This window comes from Homalodisca vitripennis, chromosome 4 (assembly GCF_021130785.1).
Source record: "Homalodisca vitripennis isolate AUS2020 chromosome 4, UT_GWSS_2.1, whole genome shotgun sequence".
NCBI lineage: Eukaryota > Metazoa > Arthropoda > Insecta > Hemiptera > Cicadellidae > Homalodisca > Homalodisca vitripennis.
In genome coordinates this window covers 8210353-8232217 of record NC_060210.1, presented here as the reverse complement: position 1 = coordinate 8232217, position 21865 = coordinate 8210353, and the positions used below count along the sequence as shown (strand labels likewise).

At 31.7% G+C, this 21865-nt stretch overlaps 1 protein-coding gene across 4 annotated transcripts; it reads left to right on the top strand.

Annotated features, from left to right (window-relative positions):
• The first annotated feature begins 1925 nt into the window (after window positions 1–1925).
• Window positions 1926–20353, top strand: LOC124358924 (syntenin-1-like). Of its 4 annotated transcripts, none has more exons than XR_006922089.1 (6): window positions 1926–2078; window positions 9518–9568; window positions 12462–12629; window positions 14154–14261; window positions 15704–15974; window positions 19861–20353. XR_006922089.1 is itself a non-coding variant. In XM_046811188.1 (6 exons), exons 2-6 carry the CDS (start codon window positions 9518–9520, stop codon window positions 19864–19866), a joined length of 579 nt encoding a protein of 192 aa, XP_046667144.1. In that variant the 5' UTR covers window positions 1927–2078; the 3' UTR covers window positions 19867–20353. The 4 variants fall into 4 exon arrangements, 2 of the variants coding, with proteins under 2 accessions (XP_046667144.1, XP_046667142.1); XR_006922088.1 differs by having other exon boundaries at window positions 1927–2078; window positions 15704–15961; XM_046811188.1 differs by having other exon boundaries at window positions 1927–2078; window positions 15729–15974.
• Window positions 20354–21865: the final 1512 nt, after the last annotated feature.

The window sequence follows — 21865 nt, the reverse complement described above, 5'->3', positions numbered from 1 at the left end:
AGAAAAATGAGGATCCCTGACTGAGCCATAGACTTCCGAAGGGACACAAGACATATTCCCAAGACAGAAAGTTATCGGATAATGTCCCAGCCTGAATCTATGTGACCATATGGGATACAAAAATCCTTACAATTTGAATGGGAATTAAGAATCTGTTTGAATGCTGGAAAAATTATTTTTATCTTTTTAATCTGTTTAAAAGTAAAAAAAAAACTATTCATTCAAGTTTTTATATATTGTTATTCAATGTTCAATTATATCGTGGTTGGTGTGATATCATAGAGTATGTGGTTGTCATTGAAACTATAACGTGAAGGACAGTAATTGAGCTACAATGCTTCCAAACTAAATAATAGTGTGGGTCAGTAACGACCCATGACGTCGTTTAACCAAGACAAGTAAAATTTAACCCATACAATCATGAATGTGTTAATATCAAAATAAAAGCTGAGGCACAGGTAACATTTTTTATTTAAAGTAAATAATGGTCACATAATTCAAAAATGTATGTTAAATAACAAGGACAAATTCAATATTGTAGTAGCTATTTGGGGACTAACTTTTTATTTTTGACATTTATAAAAATTATGAATTATGTAATATACTCTCAACTTTTAGATAATATATTTTGTTCACATTTTTACACTGAATCGTGTCAGTTAATATAAATAATTAATTATTTAGATTCTAATTATTCCAGGTAACAAAATAATTATAAAAAATCTATAAGCAGTGTTATTTGAAATATGAAAACTTACCCACAATATTAATATAATCTTTTTAAATATTTCTTAACTTATTTTTATCTTGCTTGTCAATAATGTTTTCTAAGCTGACTTGACTCTTGATTTGGCAATCCTGTAATCAAAGGTGTTTTTTTACAACTTTTGCACATTATTATTTAAACACCTGTGAATTGTCAATGTTTATTATTAACATGTTTTAGGTCACACCTTCTTCCTGGACGCGTGAAAGCAATCCGCTCAAGCTTACTTTTTATTTTCCTTCAATAGGAAATCTTAAAAACATTATGTGATTAGTTTTACCAACATTATCTCAAAATATAATTCTTTAAATTATCAGCAAATAAAACTGTCTCAGTTAAAAACTTATTACAAATATTGAACAATTTTGCCGTAAAATTTAGACTATGCGGGAGGTTGCGGATGAGCAAATTGCCACATGTACTTTTTTAAGCAAGTAAATTTAAAATTTGTTTGCACTTCAATAGACAATGTGTCTAATTAAAGAACAAAATGTAAAATGTGACGAATCTATTATAAGTGAAAGTGTTATTCTTGATCACTAGATTATAGGGAACATACAAAATTATACTGTAATTATAGATGTTTTTAACATAGTAAAAACCATGTTACACAAAATTCATAAAACTAATAATATACACTAAGTACAAATTTCCAAATTAAACCTTTAAAAAAAATGTTTTAATTGTTTTAGATATTTAAAATATGCTAAAAGGGATTCTGGACTACAAAACAACCAAGATAATTCCACTTCAAAATGTTTGTTGGTTTGAAAATTGCATAAGTCTAAAATGTTTAAAACCACATTTGTGTTTCTGTTTAGTTTTAATTATTTTCAATACAAAAGCTACATTTTGATGCTCACACTATTTTGGAGAGCATTCCAATTTCTACAAAACTCTAAAAACTTTTTTGGGTTTACATACTTTGTGTTTTCAAGACAAAAATTGTTTTATTCGAGGAGCAATCCATAAAATTCATCTGGAGTAACATTTGGAGACTTCAGTTCAATCGAATGATTCACATCAAGTTTAATGATGTATTAATTGATGCAGGAAATCTAATGAATCAGTTATGACATCAGATTTTAATTAGCTATAGTATAAGGTGTATACATTATTTCGAGAGTGAGTCATAAGAGGGCCGCAATATGCAAGATAACGTTATCTCTAGCACACCTAGCTAGCTCGATAGCGACGATATAATTCACTCTGTGACTGTAGTGTAAAGTCGATCAACCTTGAACAGGCTTATTGTGTTTTCCAACTATAAGAATCAAGTTTAAGGTTAATAGCAGCCTCCTGGGTATGTAAGGTAAGCAGATCTGATCATCAACATCATCAATAATGAATAAATTCAATATTTGCTAAACATAGTGTGTTTATGCCTTTAAAAATAAAACTCAGAATTTGAAATAAATTAGTTTTACAAAAATATTTTTATTTGGGTATTCACCTTATGATACTTACATTAATATTTAGGAACTGAAGAAAACAAGGTAATTCACAAATGGAATTTAGTATCCAGAAGATTTTAAAAAGGGTTTTTTGTATAAAATTTGAAATAATGTTTTGAGTGAATTTTTTTGCAAATTATTCTCAAATTTGTCTTTTCTTTTAACACATTTAACATTAAACGGTTGGCCGTGGGAATCCATTGTACTACAAATGGATCAATTATCAGTATGAATAAGAAGTCATAAAACAAAACTATTTGGAAATGTCTTTAATTAAAATAAATTGTGATTAGAGAAGAAGCTGTAATGTTCAATATTTCAACTTAAATCGCTGTTTTTGAAAATATCATTATGTAATGTAATTATTGGAAGACAGTGAAGTTTTCTGATCTTTTATGTCCAAAACTTTTTTCTCCTGAGAAAATTTATTGAAAAGCTTTGCACGAATTCATACATTTGACTTTGCTTTTTTTCTGAGAAGAATCACGAAGAATTGGAAGTTGAGGTTTTATTATTGCACGCTACAACCAGGTTTTGCATAAGTGTGCTGAATGATCTTTTAGCAGTGAATGTTGTTTGCAGGAATTATTTGATAGAGTAATTTCAAGTTCCTTGTAGTGGAATACAAACAAGTTTCTTTGGGAAAATAAAAATCCTGACTTTTTTTGCCTATGCACCCAAAAGTTAAGCCACAGTCTTACTTTGGTTATCAATTCCGTTTTCTGAGAGTTAAATGGCCATCATAATTATTTTTTCTTTTCTTTTTTTATAAAAATAAAAAGTTACTCTTTTTGTACCCAAACTGAGGTATATTGTCTTTTTTGCTGCATTACTTCAACCGTTCCACTAGTACTTCCTCAGATCTAATGTTCTTTGTCACCACATTTAGCTCTAAACTGCAGGCTGTCTTCTAAATTTACTTTATTAGCTATATGGATACCACTGACAACTATTCCACAAAAAATACCAAAATAACAACTATTAATCAAAGATTTTCACAGTTCCTTGGCTCTGTAATGCCATAATCAGTTTGTTCTAGTACAATACTCGTATGTATTACTTTGATTTGTACTCAATCTGTAAAATGATTGTAATTAGTGGGCCTGCCTTGGCTTCATCATAATAATTATGTATTATATTTTTAAATATCGAGGAAAGATCAGGCTTGGATATGGGTCTCCAACCAGGAGAGGAGGTTAGGACAAGTTAAAAAGGCTCAAGCTACTGATGAAGCTATTCAGTTAGTAAACAATGCCTTCAAGGTTTTTGGCCTGTTGATGCACCAGAGCTAGTTTAAAATACTAGTTTTAAGGACAATTTGTGGTTTGAAAACGAACTAATGATGTATGGAAATTGAGCTGTAATTCCTAAAGTATTAAAAAAGATATGCCATTCATGAAGAACAAGGTCAGAATAATTAGTTAAGAGTCAAAGGCACACACACTTTGGTAGCCACAAACCAACAGATTTTATCAAGATAGTAGTCAAATGCTCTATATGCATACAATAGACTTAATGCCCCAAGTGATTTTTACTGTAATATAATGTAAAAGGAAAACAATTGCTGCCGTTTCTAGTAATTTCATAGTTGTTAAATTTTTTTAATTAAATGGAATCCAAATAATATTTCAAAATTGGAAATATTTTTCACCAAAGATCAGGTTCGGCGTGACTTCTAAGCATAAACATAGTTTTGTGCTGAGATCTTATGTATGTAGGAAAATTTGTCCTGAACATCTGTAACGAGTATTTAATAATCTTTCAATACATTTATATGGGTTGACTATGTTGCAGTTCTTTACACGTTCAAAAAAATGCAATAACCAGTGGTTTTGTAAAGAATGCATAAGATTCAAATGAAAACAATAGAACACCATTCTCAGAAACATGGAACATTTTCATACGAGTATGTTAACCTTATCTGATATATTCAGTCCTTAAAGTTTAAACGTACTGATATTAAATAAATAAAGTACAGAATAGTTTGGGTTTTATTTTATTATAAATAGTTAAACATTAAAAAAAAATTAAATATAAGTTTGTGTGAAATAAAAACCAAATAAATAAAGTAATCCTATATTTTTACATATGTTTGATTCCTAGAAATGTGGAATATAATAGTTTCATACTAACGTATTATCACCTTTTTCCAATCATTCTCTGTGATCCTCATTGCTTTATCAGTCACGTTACTACTCACGGTATATAGCCTATATTCCAAGTTTAATCTTATCTCTAACCGTAATCTGTACTTGAAGGTTGGTGTGTCACGTGTATCTTTGTAACAGTTCAAATACATTTCAAACAGCACAGTGAACATTTTATGAAAACAAATAACTTATTCATATCTATAGAAGGGATCATATAAATGCAAAGGCCTTGTTAACTACTTGCAGTTACTTTTAACAATGTACAATAATTCACAGGACATTTAACATTGAATTAAATTAATAATGCTTTATTTGTCATTTGGTTTATAAATAAAACTGTTTTCAAAAGTTCTCATGACATGAATAATTATAGTATAAAACAGTTCTACAAATATAAAGCGGTGTTGAAGGTTATGTTGCTACTCTTACTCTAATTTCTGGTTCTTTTCATTGTGTTATATTTAATACCAAATTTAAAATAACAATTATGATACAAATTGAATCACTGAACTACACAATGCAACGAACACAGACCCTAAAATATATATTCTTTGTACATCAAATCATACCACAGGCTCTTCCATCTGTGCTATCTGGCTATTTCTTTTAAATCCAGTTACAGTGGTTTTATACAAGGAGGACATTCTGAAACTGTTACTTCAAATTTATTGGAAAAAAATAAAAGTATATTTTGTGTGATAAGTATCATGAAGGGTGATCTTCCCCTGCAATTTAAGTTTCTTGGAGAGCCTTTTAAATATTGGTTTTATGTTTTTAAACGTAATTAAGTTAAATCACAAGCAGTGTAGTTATAAAAAAGATGTATTCAATTTTATTTGTAAAGAAACCATAAGAAACATTTCATTCTTTGAATATTGTCAGTAGTATCTTTTTTTTACATAAAGAACATTTGCAGCTATGATCTTGGGAAAAAGTCTTAAATGGTGCAGTCTTTCCTTAGCTTACTGGATGACATAGTTTATATGATTACTTATTAATATTTAAAATGTTTTTACACTACTGAGGTTGATTTCATTATCTACATACATAAAAATCAAAATCTACTTAATTAAAAAAAGACAAGATTCCAGGCCACAATACTAAGAGAATTATGCTGAAATTATAAATTTTTGTTTGAAGATTTATAATTTGACTACTCATTTTGTGGAAGAAAAGATTAACTACAATAGGTTTAAAAGTAAATGTTATTACTTGCTGTTGTTATACGATCTGGTTTAGTTTAAATGAATTGTGTGAAATGAAAAATATGGAGTTCTAATTTTTCTGCCTTTGATCATAATATGAGAATGACATTCGTGCTACCTCAATTCTATAATTTTATTATTATTTTTAGTTTTTAAATTTTGACTTTACTGAATCTATATTGAGTTGTCAATATGCAATATGGTTGTGATGTTATGCATTTTGTGAGAAATAAAGATTATGATATTAATCAGGTTTTTGCATGGCATCTCATTATACTGCCAACAATATAAATAAAACAATTAAATTTACAACATTAAAGCTAAATTTAATTAAGAATAATGGGATTACCGCCAGCTACTACTAGTTGTACGAAATGCTCTTCCATATTGTATCAATTGCACCTTTTGTTGCCTTGTGCTTATGTTTTCCTTCTACCACATGTTATGAAGTATGAAGTGTTATTGATTATTTTATTGTAAATGATGAATCTCTGATTGAATTCACTACTAGTTATATGAAATGCTCTTCCATATTGTATCAATTGCACCTTTTGTTGCCTTGTGCTTATGTTTTCCTTCTACCACATGTTATGAAGTATGAAGTGTTATTCATTATTTTATTGTAAATGATGAATCTCTGATTGAATTCACTACTAGTTATACGAAATGCTGTTCCATATTGTATCAATTGCACCTTTTGTTGCCTTGTGCAAATTATTTTATACTTTTACCAGCTATTACCTGTGGCTTCGCTAGCATTTCAGCTATGAAATAAGCATCGGAGATCATTAATATAGAAATGAATTAATATGATAACTATATTTTATTGCTTAGCTAGGATTATCAATTCTCAAAAATTACTACACACAATGAAGTTCAAAAACTTAAAATATGCTTTATTAAATTACAACAACATATGTTAAAATATATTTCACTGCAACAAAAATAAATAATTTTTAATTCTAACAATTTAATAAGAAAAAATGCACAGTATCAATGTAGAATATTTTTGTAGATTATATTATAAGTTTTTCCGGCATGTGCAAAGATGTGTAAATTCCGGGCATTAGACACTCCCGAACAGGCTACATGTAGCTGAACATGAGAGAAGCATGGCTTTTCTAAATGCACTCCCGCTACCTGTAATGTCTGCCCTTGTGCTTTGTTTATAGTAACAGCAAAGCTAAGCTTGACGGGAAACTGAACATAACCAATTGGATTGGATTGGATGTTAACGAGACCATCAACAATAAAGTGTGATGATATTACAGTACTCAGGGTTGGAACTTCATTACTGGAATGCTAGATGGCATTAAAGTAGCTAGATTTTGAGATTTTTTGACAAAAATTGTTTTTATTTTTTGTAAAAAATATATGTTTTTTATTATTAAAAAGTATCCTATGTTACTTCTAATACCTCCAAGAATATGTGTACAAAGTTTCATGATGATTGGTTGAGTAGTTTTCAAGTAAAAGCGTAATATAATATTAATAAGCGTAAAGAATAATATTAGTAGGGATGTAAACAAGCTCATTCTTATATATTTAAAAGTAATAATTTCTTTAAACATGGAATTTTTCCCTGTAACTCTTAGGAAAATTTGAGAACTGAAATATATATTTTCATTTGTAGCTAACATGCAAGGTTCTCTTGATAATTCAATACTAAATGAAGAATAGCTAAGGAAATATATCTACAAATCTCCTCCGTATACACTGTATAGACAGTTGAAATGTCTTAAATAGTTAAAATGATTAAAGTATAAGTACATTGAGCTAAAGTACATATGCTATAGTTTTAAGACGGAATTGAATCTAACATCTAGGAATTGAAAACTTATTCCATTACTTTAAATCACAATATGCTGCATGATACACAGAATTATTCCTAGATAGTTTGATTAATAATTATATTACTTACATATTATTGTAAAAAAATAAATACAGGGTTTTTGTTAAAGAGTGGTGAGGTTTCAATAATTCATACGAAGACAGTAGGAACATTTTGAGATGTTGTATTGGTATCACGGTATCACTGTTGGCCTCCAAGCTGAGAATAATGTATGTATTCCAACAAAGATAATTCACAAAGTATTATATAAGATACTGAAATTACATACATAGCAAATCAAGCTATTGTAGGAAATAAAACCTAATAAGTTTGTAAAACATTTCATTTCACTGTTGAAATGTTGAACTAGATTTATGAAAACAAGTCATTCCTAGATGATATAATTTTTACAGACGAAACTATATCCCATATTAATGTGTGTGCTAACAAACTCAATCCACGCATACGGCAATCTGAAAATCCAAATGCAATCTATGAGAAACTGTGCAACTTGCTTAAATTGTATGTTCAGTGTGTCATGATAAAAATTGTGTATTGGGCCTTTTGTAAGAAAGAGAACTAATAGAATTGTGTATCGTTACATGTCAATTATTGCTTTCCTGAGTTGGATGAACTAGGAAACAATAAACAACTTAATTTCCAACAAGATGGGATAACTCTGTACTTTCATGGATTTGTTACATCCGTTTTGGATGAAAAATTTGAAAATGAGGTTGAGTTTCAAACCAAATTTCAACCTGCCAAGTCCACTCATTTGAAAGGTGTCATTTCAACAGATGGACACATATAAAGACAGAAATCCAATGTATGTTATAATTTCAAGACTCTGCATCTTTGCAAAGTTAAATTAATCAATAACATATTTGTACCTAGACACAAGCAAGAGAGTGCGTTAATAGACACTTTTGAACTGCCATCCATGAGATCCATCCCAGTTTCCATCACTAATCTCAGAAAAAATAACACAGTAATTAAAGCCCTTTTTGATTAGCTTTTTATGAAAATGAAATTGCAAATATTAAAATATTTTAAGTTTTGTATGAAAACAACCTATCCAACAATGTGTTGATAAGTTACAGAAAATGTGATATGATTAACCTCACACTATAGGCTTCTCTGTTTACTAGTGTAACCTGTACGAAAATAGGTATTTGAAGCGGTATTGCCAAGTCGTTGATGACCACCAGCTGCAATGTCCTATGGTCACATAATGTCTTGATTTACATTTTGATTGACAAATGAATGTAACTTAACGTACATATATTTGTTTACATTAATGTCCAATAATATTTGTTTATTGTTTAGATGCAGATGAATCAATAATTTTCCAAATACATAAAATTGGCAGCAATGTTGGGCGCGGGTGTAGAGGAGAGATACAGACTCACCAGTCATCATAAAGACTATTTTCGTGCTTCTGCTCTGATTTGTTTATTCTGTGACTTCTGGTTGCCAATATGATTTCTCATAAGCCCAATGTACAGAGACACTTTTGACAGAAAGAAACCAAGAATTCAAATGGACTGATATTTACTATTTTCAATAGCAACAGGCTTAAAATTTCACACAGAATTTCAACCCTATAGGTGTACTTGTTAAACACTTATTGTGTGTACAGACAGAGGAAATCAGATTTCATCACCAACTGATGGCAGAGGCCTCACTAAACGCTAATTCAGTAAAAGTATGCCTTCAGCACAAGCATGTGTAAGGGGGGCCCAGGGGACTCAAGTCCCCCTCAAAATTTGGAAGACACATTAAAATTTCACTCAATAGTTTTTTTAAAGCTAGAACACATTTATGAAGTGTTAAAGAAAAAAATTTCCAGTAGGTAAATTACTGAACCTCTATTTTGGAGGATATTTCATATTTCCTAAACCTCCCAGTGAGTTAGCCCCCCAAAATAATTGTCTATATACGCCACTGACCTTAAATATGTTTTGAATATTATAAACATTAGTGGAAAATTTAATTCAATTTGTTTTTTTATACTTGTTAGACTATTCTTCTTCGTTCTTTAATGAATTCAAAGACAAACTAACGTGTACAAATTAACTTCAAATAAATATTTTACTTTGTTTTGTTCCCAGATGGCTCTGTATCCAACTGTCCCAATTCAAATCCAGCTCACAGACTATGAAGTAAGTAAAATTTGGTTCGCTGTATATCACTATGGTAAAACGTAACAAAAACCTTTATTAGTTTGAATAGAAAAGATGTGATATATCACTAAGTTTTGTCTTAGAAAACAAAAATGTAGCAATAAACAATAATATTTTATTTCTGAAAACCTTGGTAAACAATTAATTGTTATTAAAATGAAATAAATTTTTATATTGCAAGTTTATAATGAAATTTTTAAATATATTAACACACTCCATGTCACTAATTGTTATTATTATTATTTAAACCCGTGAACAATCAATACATTTTTCACAAAATGTAATTAATAATTGTAAATTTGTTCACACAAACACTAACAGAATTTGGTTTCATTTAACATTGCAGCATGATAGATAATGTTAACAAGTGATCATATAATTTAATTGGAACGAAGATAAGAAATCCCCATCGCAAAGCTTTACGTCAAACAGATAACAGTAACAAGGATAGGTGCAATCAAACATGAATCACTCAAAAGGTAACTGAAAAAACACGTATCATGATTGAAAATAACTTTTTACGTTTTTCTCTGAAAATAGTTCCGACATCCTGTGTTAATAGTTCACTTAGATATATATATATAGCCAGTCTGAAACACGTCTCACTAGAACAACTGTGATCTGATGGACAGGTCTAGTTCTACCATTGGTACGACTTAGCACCTTACTGAAACGTAGGTTAGGATTTTTAGTTCTGAGATATACACAAATGGCTGTAAGGGATTAATATCTGTTATTTATGAGCACATCCAAGAGTTATATTGTGATTATTATCTTGGGTACTAAGCCCAAAATAACCAAAAACTTTGCAATCTTAGCCGGGCTATATTCTGGACTAATAAATTATGTATAGAAAAAAATATACACCATTATCAACTCTGAGAGCTGAATTTACTGCCAGGCACCGTGACAAGGACGTAACAAGCGAGGGGGTCCGGACCCCTCCAAATTTAAAATCTTTTCAATTACTTATTTAGTAAACGGCTATTATTATTTAAATAATTCAGTATTAATGACACATACTGCTGAAAGATCATTCTTAACAAAGAAAACGGGTCAAGAACTTTTTAATGAACAAAATGAGGCCTTACTCTCAGTCCATTACGCGAAAATATTAATTGTCTGGACCCCCAAAACCTTTTCCTGGTTGATTATAGCCCTAAACGAATGTTAAATCTTGTAAGCTTTCATGACCTTAGTTAGATTTAGTTCTAGAATAATGGGAGATGTCTCATTTTAAATATAAGTAATATGCATCTAGCCGAATGCTATTTTTACATTTTTTTAAATATATTTATTCGTTATTCAGAAAAAATTTCAAACTTTTTTTGTACTTTGTCATTGAAATAATCATAAAGAATACACTTAACAAAAAACTAAAAGCGTTTAGTTGTGTCCTTATTATACCATTATAAAACAAGGAGAGCGTAAAAGTGCGTGAGGTTTAACATGGGTTTATAAACCCAAGTTGCTTTCATTGCATCTGACTCTTAACGGTGTACTTCTAAGATAGAGCTAGCCTCAGTGAATAAGTTACACACCCGAACCTTGGCAACAGTTGATCAACAAACCACATGACAAGAATTTTAACCAGTATCTGAGTGTCAATAACAGAGATTATCACCTTCCTAATAGGCCATATCAGTTAAGTGTTAAGGCTTAGAAAGGCATTTAAAACCATGTTTCTGATGGGTGTCATAATGTATCAGTTTCGGCCATTGAAGGCTACATTTCATTTGGCCTTCCAACCACCCATTAACAAAATACCTGATAATGATAAACCTCGTTTGAACGTCCTCAACCTTATTTCAGTCACTTCTTGTGAACATACAGGTGTCCTAAAAGTACCACCGTCTTATTTGAGCTCTGTTCAGTTGAGACTGTTCAAAACTCCTTTTGTGATGTTTAACAAATACTTCTTTCTCTCCAGAATGGCGGTGGGGTGCGGACCAACTTAACATTTAAAATTAGATGACCCATCTTGTGACCCATAATGGATACAATTTTATTTGTATGAAGCTAAAAAATATAACTTCAATTGTATGCTATGTTGGATTCATGCTTAAGAGAATTCTAATTTTCAAAATTTTTCTTTTATCAAGATCTTCGAAATAAGACAGTCACTTGATTGGGTTACTGTTCAAAATCTTGTATCTCTCATCCAAAATTGTATTTTTGCAAGAGTGTAGAGATTTGTATTAAATTTGTACCATTTTACAAATTAATTACCATTATATCCATGAAAGTATTAAAATTATACACTACATCTGCATCAAAATTAATCTTGTGGTTATAATTTTGATTTTTGAATAAAAATTATACTGAAATTGTGGAATTTGTCCAGACTCTTTAGAACTCGCTGAATACAATGTCTATTGTGTGATAGAAAAGTCTGTAGAATACATAGTAACAAATTTACCCTTTCATGTACTATTTGTGGTTTTAACAATATATATAATTTTTCTTCAAAAGAACCTGGATACTATTGTATATTGAAACTAGATAAAATGAAGTATAAATTGGCTGTCTCAGATTCTAATATTTATAATATTATCTCACTTTACCAGGAGCGGTCCCATCATTTTTAAAAAGAAAATTAGTGTAGTAACTTTTTATGGTATATGCATAATGTTTTTATACCATAATTATCTCCATGTTTTCATGAAAAAATAATGTATTACACATATAGGTTTATAGTAAAAATGTATTTTTTACAAAATATTTAAAGTATGGGTTCAATACACTCCAAAATAGCCTGCACCCTGTGGAAAAATTACTGCCAGTTCACTGAGAGTTAAAAGTGTCAGCTGTGCTGGATTAAAAAAATGTATATTATATAAATTGTGACAATAAATAATTTTGTATGTTCCAGCTGGAGACTCCTCACCTGGGAGTGGCACCCATCTACTCTGTGGTGCCGGTTACCCCTCCCCCTCCCCCTTACAACCCACACCTTTACCCTCCTCTCTACGATGTGGAACCACCACCACCTCCCCACAACCTGCCTCAGTTCGTGGCTCTTGTAGGGATCCATCCAATGGTTAGTACAAAACTGTCAGATATTTTATTGTTGTGAATGTCATGTATTTCTTAAACAATGTGGGAGATCTGTGACTACAATTATTTTACTATCAAAATAACATTGGGCTAATAAAGGTTGGATATTACTATGATAAGCCTATTCCGAACCTAATTGATCGATTTTTAAAGATTTGTTCCTAAAATAGATGGCTTGCAATATGGTCAATTATTAGTGAAGTGTAATATTATGAATAAAACAAATGAGAGGTCTAACGAAAGAAACAATTTTGATGGTTTTTGTGTCATTCTTTTGCTCTCCAGCATACATACTCGTACATTTGAAATCTTAACACTTCAATTAATTACAAATTATGGTAAGCAGTAGTGAGAATTTCATTCCTCTACTTACCACGAGACAAAATTACAGATAGTTTTCTTATGATAAATATCCAGGGTACATAGAATAGAAAAAGTCAAAATAACATTGTGTTTCGTCAGTAAAACTCCAAACGTATAGTGAAAATAAAAAGTTAGTTGTTAAAGAGAGTTATTGATATGTGTACTGTAAGTCATGCCTTGCTACACCTAAGGTATAACTAATTGCATTATATTTAATTTTTTAAGTTTTACAAGTTTGAAATATCTTAATTTGAAAACTGATTCCTGATTTTTTAAACTTGGAAATGTAGTGAAAAGTGAAAACTGTAACATATTTTTAGAAAAAGTACTTTTTTGGTAACCTTGGATAAAAATAAAGATTTGTTAAATTTTTACTGAGGTAAAATAAATCGTGAAATCGTACAATTTTGACATTTTGGACCATCTTGTATACAAGAAGCGAAATAAATTATAACTTTTTTTTCTAAATCATCCCTGAATAGAGGACCTTTAAAATGAGGTACGATTCAACCTACCTTTACAATAGAAAAACTTTCCAAAATGATCTCCACTCACTCTCCCAAAGTGCCTTTTTGGATGTTAAAAATTCTTTGGGGTCATATTATGGGAGTTTTCATTAAAACGAAGAAGGTAGATTCTTGGTTCAGCTGCTATACACTGTGGATGGATGGTCTGCCTTACACTGTATGAGTATTCAGTTAGATACAGTAATACCTTTCAAGAGTTACATCGTATTAATATGTAATAGTAAAATGTACAAACCAACAACCAAGGCAAAGTCTCCATTACTTGTTGTCATCCAATCATAAAGTGAACTAGGCTTATTTTAAAGTCATGCCTCATTCAGTACCAATTTCATTAGCTTGATGGTAAACGCTTAGGAAGTGATAGTGTGAATAATGGTGAAAAGTACAACAAAATTCACTATAGTTAAAAAAGAACAAATGGGTAACATTAAATTAATTAACTACTTGATAATTTGTAACCACTCTTTATTTATCTCTGTTAATGCCAACTGAATTGTATTTTTAACAAAAGTTAGGGGAAATGCTACAATTTTCCACATCTTAACTAGATAAGCAGTCTGTAGTAATAATAATATATGTAACAATGTATAATAACATTACAATCCATGTATTTTCAGCATCAAAAGAGTGGCAGCACATCTTCTAGTGAACCGTCTAGAAGGCATTCTGCAGAAAACAAGGCCCCAACTTCTGAGGAAAAGGAAGCCAAAATAACAACAAAAGAGGTGAGATTGTTATACTAAACTTGTTATATTTTTTAGAAACATAACTTTAATGTTGAATTAAAATATGTATATCAAGGAAGTACTGCAATATGTTTAAGAAATATATTTGTATTACACGGTAGCAACAGAGAAAATGATTCTCGCTATTGTACCCTGAAGTGTTAAAGCATTGAAGGGTAGATTTTTGTCTGAAAGAAGCTGATAAACCTCTCATTGCACTTTGCGCTTGCTTCCAGATTGACAGGTTGTTCAAGTTGGGTAAGGTTGAGAATAGGGGTCGCCTCCTGCGAGATTTGAGGATAGATAGTGGGCACTATATTTAAGTCAAGTTTTCTTGGAAGAAAGGGAGACCAACTCTGCTGCAACCTCTGCAGTCAAGGACATTTTCTTAGAAGAAGGGGGAGGCCAGCTCATTTGCATCCTCAAAGCGGGCCCTTGTGTCCAGACTAGCAACTACCTTTAACACTTAGGGAATCCCACCAATCCAACAATTATTCGCTGCAGTACAATAACTAACAACAACCTTGCACACCAATATCTTGAAATTTGTGAATGGTGATGTGTTGCTTCTGGATATCCAAAGAGCTACCCAGATTTAAGTGACATATCGGTTATGCTGTGCCTAGTGTATGTTCAACTGGAATGTATAAACAGACGAGTGGACATACCTGGGGTAATGTGACTCCTTTCATGAGAGTTCAGACAACAAAGAGGGTTTGTCTTATAGGACCAAGATCGTGCTTATATCAACCAATAAATTATGAAAGGATAAGCAACCACTCACCAGTAACTCGGTTTCGATTCTGCAACCAGTAACAGATATCAATAAATACGATTTGTTACTTTAGTTGGTAATTTCTATTGGAATCCAGCAACTTGGGACGATAAATATGGTTTCCCGCAGTGTTGTTATGTTGAGTTAGGGTCAACTTATCAGTGTTCGAAGGTATCTTTCCGGAAGACAGGACAAATAGAAAATATTTTTATTATTCCATGAGGAAATGTAGGTAAAGCGTATAATAATCAAGCACAAAATGAAATGACTGTAGTATATTAATTTTTTACAGAATGCAAAATTTAAATCCGGTTATTAAATTGAAAAAAAAATAGTATACAATTTTAAAGAACAAGAATTGAACAAGGCAGAAGAGTTGTCATAGATATAGTCACTGTATAAAAAATATAACATTTTACGCTCTGAAATCTGCTTTTTTCCTCTGACGGTTACAAAGCCAGAACCATAAAGTTACAAGGAAAGGATACAAATTGCTCACTGTGATTGTAAGTAATCAGAAATCTTTGATCTTACACTGAACATTGTGCTCAAAATACAGTGGAGTTCTTTAGATTTCTTTGAAACTTGTCAATCATATATCACAATTAGTACTATGACATCATCTCCAACGATAATAGAATAGCAAACTTTGTGTGTTCCATGAAAGGCAATAACGCAAGATAATCCTCCAGGTAATCCTGAACAAGAAGGACGGCAAGTTTGGCATGAAGCTTGCGGTGATACACAAGAACATCTTCATCTACAAGGTGACGAAAGGATCTTCTGCATCCCAGGCTGGACTGAAGCTGGGCGATCAGATTGTCAAAGTCAATGGCACCTGTGTCTCGGGCCTCAGCAACGACAACGTCCATGATCTGCTCAGACGTTGTCCTCAATACGGCATCAAGTTCACAGTTCGCAGCAGGTATTCTTGTTGGGTAATTGTCTCAACTTCCCCCTCTAATGAAAAATTTACTCCAATGGGAGTAAATTTTTCTATAACATCGTTCTTGCTAATAGAGAAAAAAAAATATTTGTGTGAATTTGTTCGGATGTTAAATATCTGACTAATCTAACAGTAAAATGAGCAGACAGTTCCTTTGACAATTAAATATAATTGGCCAATCTACATCCATATCTTTCTTATTGTTAATCCCAACATTGCAGCCGAGAATAAGTTTATTTGTTTTCTTTATGTTATTATGTCTTGTTTATAACCACTGTTAAAATAGCTTGAGGTCCAAAATGCACATTTTTTGGAATTGGTAACAGGGTGGCCACTCAAAACCTCTTTTCGAATTCCCGGATTTCCTGAGTGGAAAAATCCTGATTCTCTAGTCCATTTTCAAACCAATTAAACAACTGTAATACAGAATTTACCCTTATGCCAAGTGGAATGTTGAAGATTTATCGTTACCAGCTGTATTTGCAGGAAATGCCACGAAGCTGCGGTGCTCTAGCAAATTTCATCGCTAGCAAAACACGAGACGTTCGGTGACGATTCATCGCTACCACCATTTTAAGCACCTTAGTAAATCTCTGTGTCTTTCGATATGCCAATATAATATCATATACACCTAAAAACCTTCCTTTCTGCGATCTTTTGAAAATATATGTATCCATTTTGAAAAAATAAAGAGAACAAACAATTACCAACACAGTGCTACCAAAACTACAAATCCCTCTGTCTTCTCCTTTGAAATAATAGAAATGGTAGCTTATAAAATAAACTTCCAGAAAATGTATGGCTATAAATTGATAGAGAATCTATTTATGTACAACTACAAAAAGTATGATGTATACATAAAATACAAATTTGCTATCGTCTGTCTACCACTGAGCAGCTAACTTCCGCACATAGAACCAGTAGACAAGGTGGTATTGACAAATACAGACAGAAAATTCGAACTTCAATTAAAATATTCTATACAAATTTTGTTTTGTTCGTGTTTGTTCTTAGATGGCTTTAATAAACAAAAAACTTCAAAAACACGTTTTAGCAATCAGTAATTTGCGTACTGCCGAACAGTTGTTGTCCATAAATGGACGCAGCAGACTTGTGATAATGTGCCGAAATAAATAAATAAAATACTAACTATAATTTAAATAATTATAAGTCTTAACCCTGTCACAAAAGGTCAAACACTTAGCTAGTCAGATTAGCTATTTACCTGACACATGACTACACTCTAGGTTGAAATAAATAAATCATACCGGAGTGTTGTGACACACATAAGTTAAGAATAAAAAAAACATGTTTGTGTGTCAAATCCATGTAAACTAATTTTAAAACATGGACTTAATAATAAAAAAAAAAAACACCAATTATTATAACTGAATTACAGAACATAGGTCTGCACTCACCGACCTACAACACAGAACTGAGAAGAGAACAATAGTAAATGGTGATCATCACAGCAGAAACAAGATGACGGCCAAAAAAGGATGAAACGGAAGTGGGTCTCTTTTATTATTGGTGCATTCTACATGAATTCTTAAAACCATACAGTGACTCCGCAATGGTTTATTATAACATTTTGATATTTTAGGTTTACTAGTTAGTTCATTTTTCATAATTGGCAACCAAAATGGCTCAATTTTGACTGATCAGTTTTTCGGTCAATTTAATGTATGAAGCCTCAATTAATTTTCTTTTGAAGAAATGAGTTTCCCGATGTATTATGTTGGATTCATCCCAATTCATATGATGGTCTTCGGACCAACAATGATGTGCAATTTTGGACTTTTCTGTTGGCCCCTTTCTAGTGTTCTTTTTGTCTGGCCAATGTTTTCTCTATTGCTAATACATTTTATATTGTAAACACAATTTTTTAAGTCCTGTGTACCATTTTTTGGTTTGGTTTTCACAAGACTTTCTCTAAGAGTATAGTGTGTTTTAAACGTGGTTCTAATGTTGTACTTTCTACCTACTCTTCTAATTTTCTCAGATAATACTGGCACATAAGGGAGTGACATATACGCAAAATTATCTCAATTTTGATTAACTGACACTTAAATGATTCTTCTGGTTCATTTGCACTTGTTTACTACTGATTGAGGGTATCCAATGCATCTAAGATATGATTCAACAAACAATTCTTAATTACCTCTTTGAGTCCATCTTTATCTATAAACTCTTTGCTCTATCAAATAACGAAAAGGATACTCCTTTGACAAATTTTTGATGCATAGATTGATAATTTAAATATTTTCATGTGTTTGTTTTCTTTCGAAAAACCATAGTCTTAAGGACATCCCTATCTCTTAATACACACACATGCATTGTGAGGCTGATGGAAGAGGAAATACTATATAATTAAAAAACTCATTAAATATAGCGTCTTAAAGAGGAAAAACAACAAAGGTATCATCCACATACCTCCATCATATCTTCGGTTTATACTAAGCTAAAGCCAAGGGTTTCTGCTTGTTCCTCCATCAATATATTGGCGAAAACAGTGGAGAACCCATTACCATCCCCTCATCTTGATGGTAAATTTGACTTTCTAACTCAAAATAATAACATTGAGTGCATAGTTGTAACAGTTCCTTAATTAATGGCATGGGAAGTTTAATCCTTTCATTTAATGTTTTGTTTTCTATGAGATATGATTCAATAATTACAAGAGTTTCTGGAACTGGTACATTTGTGAATAGACTTTTAACGTCAAAACTTACTAGCTTGTCAATTTCAGGGGTTTTGTATAAAAGAATCAGTTTTTCCTACGAATAGCGTTAAACTGTCCAAAAGAACTTTGGACAATTCCATGCAAAGTGAACTAATTATTGTGTGAATAATTGTGTGTTTGGTTAGATATTCACCTGAGGAACTGCTCAAATTACAGATCTCGAAATGTAGTGGTTGTTACTTATTTGTTGTATCACTAAAGAATAGCAAAAGACCAGAAAATCCTGTCTCCTTCACAATCCTTCATCATCAAAAACAGACTTCAAAGAATGTTATAAGCTACTGGCTTTTAAATATTTTGTGTTTGCTCTTTAACATAATACAAGAATAGGATCACCACAACACAACTACAATGTAGACAAATACACCAAATGGTAGGATTCAAGTAACAACATGTCCATTAGATTATAGTCATGTACTACAAAACAACATGATTTGTCACTGCTCTCCAGTTCTTGTAAACAACTATCCAACACTGGTTGCGGTAGTGCTCATGAGAGCTCTTGCACCTATTTAACAATTATTACTGTCAGAAATAAAACTTACACAACTTTTAGAGGAGTTTAAACGCAGCTAGTTCAGTCGAGGTCTCGATGTGACCGTGATATCTAAAGATAACATCACTTTCTTTGTTGTAACCTATGTAATCTGAAGTCCACTTAAAACGTGTGAGTGAGGAGTAATTGTTCATAGACCAACCGAGAACTCGGTGGTATTACAAACGGTAACATACGTGCAACTGATCTGCCACCAATTCCAGACATTAAATTTTTATCCTGCGTAAAATACGATGTTTTGTGATTAATCAGGTCTAATTTAAGGTGTCAAATTATTTCTTTATTCCAGATGTTAAAATTGATTATGAGATTTTTCTGGTTTTACAGGAAGATTCCCGGTTTATTCCTTGTTTTTTCCTGACCTGTTAAATTCCTGGTTTACCCAGTTGGGTGGCCACCCTGATTAATATAGAGTGCACTAGCAATTATATAGTTCTAAAAAAATGACATTGATAAAATTCAAATGGTTTAAATATTTACAAAGAGTTCAGATATTTTTTTATTAGTCATGGAATATTATTTTAAGTGATTTTCTTGATTTCTTTGTTTATTTTTTTATATGTCTTCCCTGTGTTACAGAAGTGACTTAACTGTCTTCAAGAAATTGGACAGTGTGAAAAAGTCTTTCAAAGACTTGTGAACCACAACGGAGTGATAAAATCTGCCTTCAAACCTATCAACCACTTGTACTGCCGACATACAGCATGTGTTTACTGGGAAGTTTAACTACACAGCTAAAAGTTAACTTTTCCCAATACACAGCACATGTGGTCACTGATGGTAAAAATGGAATTGAGTTGGAACTGAGGACTATTTTATATAACTTACAGTACTTGATTCTTATTTTTCTTAAAGTGAAGTTTAACGTTAGTGATACATTACCTTACTTATTATATAAGTCACAGGTTGTTATTTTGTCTGCAACAGAAACTGTCCATAATTTTAGCAACTAGTAATTACAGAAATAAAAATGTTTAACTTATTGTAGTAATTTATGATTTTATTGATTAGATGCAAATTTATCATCAGTAGAACAATATTCAATGGAAAAAATAAATATTGCGTAACTCTACCAGGATATTTTCATTGTTTCCTCAACATTCGTTGTATCTCATGTATTAGAAAGTTTTGAAAACAAGGAAGAAGCCTGTGCACTACTTTTAGACTTAAGTAAAGCATTCGATATGGTACCTCATAATGAACTCATAGAAAAGCTAAGTTACTATGGTGTTGAGCACAAGGAACTGTCTCTGTTCATTTCTTACCTGACTGATCGTTTGCAGTATGTGAGGGTGGGCGCAGACCTGTCTAGTCTTAAGCATGTTACTTGTGGAGTGCCTCAGGGCTCCGTCCTGGGCCCCTTCTTGTTTACTGTTTTTGTAAATGACTTGCCTGTCTTTGTGCCTAACAAAACCATACTCTATGCAGACGACACAACTCTGTTAACATCAGGTAAATATCGTAACCTGAATAATGTAATTTTGAATTACATGAAAGAAAGATCCCACATATGGTTTCATGCAAACAAATTAAAGGTTAACCAAGAAAAAACAGAAAACATTGTATTTAGTTTAAGTAGTAGACCTAAAGGCTCTGAAAATAAATCTGTGAAACTTCTAGGAATTAATCTAGATTCTAGCCTTACTTGGGGTGTTCATACCAACTCACTCTGCTCTCGCCTTTCTAGAGTTATCTTTTGTTTAAAGAAACTCAAGTTATGTACAAGTCCTAGTATACTTATCAATGCCTACCTTTCACTTTTTCACTCTCACCTTTTGTATGGCACTATTCTTTGGGGCAACTCTGCTGGTGCAAAGGAAGTATTTAAATGTCAAAAAAAAGCTATTCGATGCCTTGTGAACATAAGTGAAACAGATTCTTGTAAACCTTTTTTTATAGAGCTAGGCATACTAACGCTGCCAAGTATTTACATTTTGCAAAGCCTGGTTTTTATCAAAGAAAATCTGACTTCGTTTAGCCTAAGAAACTCTGTACATTCTTATAATACCAGATCTGTAAACTTAATTGATGTGAAATATACTAGGCTGAGCAAATCCCAACATAGCTATATCTACATTGGTACAAAACTATTTAATAAGTTACCTCTCAACGCCAAAACAATGAGCACTAAGAACTTTAAGAATATGTTAATTAAGTGGCTAAAAGTGAAAGCCTTTTATTCAGTTGAGGAAGTTTATTTAAGTGATTTTAATAACATTGAATGTTGAATTTTAAACTAGTTTTAATGAATTTTAATTAGTTGTAAATGTTGAATTTTAAACTGGTTTTAAGCGAATTTTAATTAGTTATAAGAAATGTGACAATTGATGTGGCCTAACTCATACCAGCTCTGACATTGTTAATACTTTTAAGTGGGACAACAATAAAGATTCTTGATTTCTTGAACAGCTGATATCCTCTGCCTTACGGACTAAGCCCGCTATTGGGCAACTAGTAGTACAATCCGTTATACCCCTGCATGTATTTTGAATAAAATTTGGGCTATTAGCCGTGGAACATCGGTTGCTCAACTAAAAATGGTTCTACCACTGGTTGATGATTGTGTCCGAACCTTGTAACAACT

What these genes read in the sequence shown, in the direction of transcription:
- LOC124358924 (XM_046811186.1), top strand. Translation starts at nt 9,518, where the DNA reads ATGGCTCTGTATCCAACTGTCCCAATTCAAATCCAGCTCACAGACTAT. An exon ending in TCCAGCTCACAGACTATGAA is followed by an intron (nt 9,569 to 12,461) that starts GTAAGTAAAATT and finishes TGTATGTTCCAG; the next exon opens with CTGGAGACTCCTCACCTGGG. An exon ending in AAGTTCACAGTTCGCAGCAG is followed by an intron (nt 15,962 to 19,860) that starts GTATTCTTGTTG and finishes CCTGTGTTACAG; the next exon opens with AAGTGACTTAACTGTCTTCA.